At 32.9% G+C, this 5527-nt stretch overlaps 1 protein-coding gene and 1 pseudogene across 1 annotated transcript; both read left to right on the forward strand.

Moving 5' to 3' along the window:
• Nucleotides 1–1510: 1510 nt before the first annotated feature.
• Nucleotides 1511–2074, forward strand: LOC108761945 (uncharacterized; annotated as a pseudogene).
• Nucleotides 2075–2099: 25 nt separating this feature from the next.
• LOC108761946 (uncharacterized) lies at nt 2100–2936 on the forward strand. Its single transcript, XM_018508739.1, has one exon. The coding sequence runs from the start codon at nt 2100–2102 to the stop codon at nt 2934–2936; it is 837 nt and encodes a 278-aa protein (XP_018364241.1).
• The last annotated feature ends 2591 nt before the right edge of the window (nt 2937–5527 follow it).

Genomic DNA, 5527 nt, shown 5'->3' on the forward strand with positions numbered 1-5527 from the left:
AATAACCTTGAAAATGAAGGTCAAGGTCATTGTCAAGGTCATAATTCAATCAGCCCCTTCATATCCAACAATTTTTGTTTTAAACATTTTTTTATTTAATCGCGATGTTTCGAGTTATTTGGTTGTCTAAATTAAAATGGGTCACCCTGTATATATAATGCAAATGTTTCCGTATGTATCTGCAACAGCAATATGAAAGTTGTATTACTAATAGCTGCTGCAGATAGCATAGTTTTAAAATTACTTTATAAAATATGAATATGTATACATTTTCATCTGAAACATTTTTGGACAAAATCAATAAGTAACGAGATATTTCAAACGGCTTTTCTAGAGACATCCTATATATACACTGAGCCACAAAATTAACGCAATACCTGTTTCCCTTTACAAAAATAGACAAACTTCAAAATAGAATAACTTCGTCAAAAATCGTCGTATCGAGATGTTTAAAAAGCATTTTACAGCTTGAAACCGCTATTTTTCGGATCGCTACTTTAAAAACCAGTCTCATGGAGATTTTATAAAGTTACATAAACATAAATGAAGATATATCATATCTCAAAATTTTTTACGAAATTTGCGGAGCTCCACGGAGTTGACTAAAAATTGTACACAAATGCGATTTACGTCATTCGAAAGAGCCAATCTTTATTTTTAATTTGCTTTTTTACAAAGCTCCGTACGATTTTTTTTCATCGAAAGCAAAAGAGTCATTTTTGCTTCAACGTTGAATAACTCGATGAAAAAATATCGCACGGAGCTTTGTAAAAAGCAAATTAAAGATAAAGATTCGCTCTTTCGAATGATGTAAATCGCATTTGTGTACAATTTTTAGTCCACTCTGTGAAACTTCGCAAATTTCTTAAAAAATTTTTAGATCTGATATATCTTCATTTATGTTTGTGTAACTCCATAAAATCTCCATGAGACCGTTTTTTAAAGTAGTGATCTGAAAAATAGAGGTTTCAAGCTGTAAAATGCTTTTTTAAACATCTCGATACGACGATTTTTGACGAAGTTATTCTATCTTGAAGTTTGTCTATTTTTGTAGAGTGAAACAGGTGTTTCGTTAATTTTGTCCAGTGTATATATTGCAACTGCACTCACGAGCGTGGCGCAACTTCGTCGCGCGTTCGCAGCTTATTCTTTATAATTATCGATAATTCGGTCTTCAAGTAAATTTCGAAATGGCTGAATTCAATTGATTTATCGAAATATAAGCATTATAAACTATATCTATAATAATGAAATTATTTAATTCATTTATATTTATTTATTAATAAAGTTTAAAATTTCGTGAACATTCAAACGGAAGAAAACGCTATACTATTGGTGGTTCATTTGTATGACGTCACAGGGTTGTCTCGCCTTCGCGCGTTTTTGTCTGCTATTACGTACATTAACAGTTCCACAGTTTTATTTTTAATAGTGTACAAAAATGGCAAATATTTTAGAGCCAGGTTATATGAAAGCTGATACAACAAATCTGCCAAAAATTGACATGTTTATGGTGTGCGAATACATAAAACAGAGTGATAATTTTAACGCTGCTGAGGTTAGGAATACAAAAGCTGCAATGTAAGTCTACTATTCGTGATTGTTTGTTTTATTGTGACTCATTATTTTTTCGATGTAAATAGAGAATAATTTTTCAAACAATAATATTGAACAATTATTTTAGGTCATCACGTGAATCGTACGGTGATGAAGCTATAGGCTACGTATGTCTTAAACGGGAACAGTTAACAAAAACATGCATTTTAAAATGCAAAGTGTGTCCTGAACATAGCAAAGGATATTCGGTCACACTGACCGTTAACGAAGATGAAAAAATCCTGGACGTTAAATGTCATGACTGTGCAGCATCAAGCGGTAAATTTATAAATCCTAACTAAAATTTAGTCTTATTTTCCTAATCAATAATTATATATTTCATAGGAGGTTGTAAGCATGCGATTGCTTTTCTTATGTGGACTCACAGGAGATCGGAGCACCCTTCTGTCACAGAAGTAGAGTGTTATTGGCGCCGCTCTACTTTGGCTTCCATTCGTGCATCAAAAAAATACATTGAATTGAATGAATTGAAGAAAACAAACATGGCAGAACCATCTCTACCTGACAATTCGTTGTTTCGACAAAATGTACTAAAAATAGCAGAACAAAAGCAGTTGGATAGTCAACTTTCCAGACACAATTTTGTATTGAAAAACCATAAATTGAAGTGTTTGTCAATACATGAATTATTACAAAATTTTTACGAAACAGTATCTAGTTTTGCAGATGAATTTCTTGAATATGCTAGTAAAGTAATGTCGGAAGATTTATGTCGCATGGCAGAAAAGTGTACCAGATCTCAGAGTGATACCTGCACTTGGCATGAGCTTCGTTATGGCAGAATTACAGCCTCAAGAATACGAGTACATGAAGCAGTACACTGCAAAACATTAGATGGATCGTTGGTACAACAAATCATTGGTGCTTCAAAGATATTTGAATCACAAGTAATGGAGCGAGGGAAACGGTTGGAAAAGAAAGTTTTATTAGAGGTCGCAAAAATGACGGGACTGCGATTCCAAGACAATGGACTGTTTTTATTACCTCAATTTCCAGTATTAGGAGCATCGCCTGATGCCTTAGGAGATGATGTTATTGTTGAAATAAAATGTCCGTCAATCTTAAAAACGTTTGAACAGTTTCTACCATCTGGGAAGATCAATAAAAAATGTAAAGCGCAAATAAATATGCAAATCTTTGCCTGTGGAAAAAAAAGAGGCCTCTTTTGCGTCGCAGATCCAAACTTTGAAGAGTCTAAACAAGTAACACTTATTTGGGAAAATTATGATGAGGATTTCACAAATTCCATAATAGAAAATGCTGTAGATTTCTGGAAACGCTATATTTTTCCAAAGCTGTACAGGCACAAAAGTTCATGAATCTCAATGTTAATAAAATAATATGTCATTACAGAATAAATAAAATTATACAGGATAAAGATGTCACACATATATGTTGTTTGTCTATTTTTTTAAAATTATATTGTACATTTTATCTATAGGCTTGTATTATTTCCATATTTTTATTATGGGAGTTTGCAAATTAATTAATGCTGATGCAATAAGTACTATCGAATCGGTATGGCACAGAAGATTATGATGAATACATGCATGCGGTTTCAACATTTCGAATTCTCTCAATCGTCTAATCACACGTTCAATGTGTATACGTAAACTGGCGATGCGTTTAGCTTCTAAAACTTCAACCTTAGATGGCTTTACACTAGCAGAAACAGTAGGAGGGCGAATTAGGATACATTTTTTTTTATTTAACATATTTTTGTATTTGTTTAAATCCTCGATCAGCCATAACGTCACATTCATCTGGTAAAATATCTAAAAATCCAGATTTTTCAGTAATTAATGTATCACTGATTCTACCTCCGTAGCCAGTCGAAACAAAATTAATAAATCCATACGGTGTTGTTGATATAAGATATTTAAGAGTATTATATTTTTTATACTCTGACCAAGTAAGAGCTTGATGTACAGAATTTGTAGGCTTTTCAATTTGTATTTCAAAACAATCAATTATTGATTGTACATTACTAAAATTCGCTCGAAATGAAATTGGCAAAGCTTTTCTTATACTCATTGGGTGTGGAAAATATATTAGAGTTTTCAACATGTGAGCCAAACGCGGTACAGTGGAGTTAAATATGTTGCTAGCCTGAGCGTGTGATATGCCAAATTGCTCCCCTAATCTACGAAAAGTGTCATTAACTTTTATTTTCATTAATGTTAATTTGATATGCTCTGGTATAATTTTAGTCTGTGCATGTAAAAGATCTATAATCCAGTACCATTCATTCAGGATACCGAGATAACTTTTAGTATTAGTACTAATAAAGTAATTTGTCATCGAAAGTGCATTAGATTGCATTTGTTCTCTTATTTCTAGCTCTTTTGTTTCATCTGAATAAGGTTCGTAATTGCTCGAAGTTGTTCCAATTAAAATAGATGGTACTGAAGTCGATGAAACATCTGTGCTTGGTTGTTTGCTACTACTTGGAACGTTAATTTTTATAGAAGGAATACTCTTAGAGTGTAGCTTAATCGGAGAACAACTTTTATCAGACATTGGAACTGTTAAATTACATAACACATATTTACTACGAATATGTGGGCGTATGTTGACTTATATTCCTTTGTGATGAAAGTTTGCATGGTTCTCAGTACTAGAATAAGTGGAAAGGTCATCTAAAGCTTTTTCCACTTCAACAGATTGAACCATTGTTTCCTAAAATACCATTTTATGATATTAGAGAGATTTAATATTCATATTTAATAATAATATGAATTCGTATAGTAATACTTCGATAAAATTTAATTTTGAGTTCTTACATTTGCTGTTGGAATATTTGATGTTCTGTTTTCTTTCTCTTCAATATCTGACCATGAGGAGCATCCAGAAGTAGTCAAAATATCTGCAACTTCCATTTTACGTATTCGTTTCTCAGAACTAAGGCGAAGGGGATAATTTGCTGTTCGCTTTCTATCAGGTTGACAAGCAAACTTATGCGGCACAACATCGTGTTTCATTTTTATTGGCTCGCCCATTAGAGAAAAGCGCACATAATTTTCCATATCGTTTTTTAACTGATAAAAATATTACTTATATAAAAAAAAGGACTCATTTTTATAGAAAGTCATTAATATGTTTTTATCAAATGTATTTATAGAATTATTATTATTGTCAATCATAACACAGGTCTACAAAAAATATCCTTTTTTTACCCAGAAACGGCTGTATATAATCCCGAAGGATTTTGGTGTGCTAAAATCAAATTTGCAGTCCAAATCGCTTTTTCACGTTTCTGAAATATTCTAACCTTACAGTGTCAAAAGGGCCTATTTCGAGCGTTTTTAAATTAGAATATCTCATAAACCTGATGGGACAATTCGGGCTACGGATTTGGTTTTAGCATGCCAAAAACCTTCGGGATTACATACCGCCGTTTCTGGGTCAAAATTCATGTCGGCCTATGTAATTTTAGAAAAATATTCTGATAATAATGGGACCTATTATATATAATTAAATATTTTTATTACTTACGTCAAAATGATCCTCACAACAAAAATAATTTGATTGTGTTGGTTCATCAGGTCGTCGAGCTTGACGGAACCATAACCTACGCTGGCTTTCATTGCGTGGCACTGTCACAAATACCCACTGAACTCTATACTGGAATGGGCATCTAGAAAAATTCGTGGCCGCGACTGATCAGTCGCCATCTTGGCTCGATTAGATGCCTGAGCAAATCAGAAGATTTCAGGTGCTCATGCGCACTTACGTTTAGTATTTTTTAGTAAAACGCAAATTGTTTATATATGTTCTGTGCGCAAATGTCAGCAAGACTGTTGTGTGTGAGGTTATATTTGAAGAATTATAAAATCACGTGACTGTCTACAAAGCATCAACATGAAGTGCTGTGTGATATGCTATATAGATTTCCATACATCGATCGCAA

This window comes from Trachymyrmex cornetzi, unplaced genomic scaffold (assembly GCF_001594075.2).
Source record: "Trachymyrmex cornetzi isolate Tcor2-1 unplaced genomic scaffold, Tcor1.1 scaffold2714, whole genome shotgun sequence".
Taxonomy (NCBI): Eukaryota; Metazoa; Arthropoda; class Insecta; order Hymenoptera; family Formicidae; genus Trachymyrmex; species Trachymyrmex cornetzi.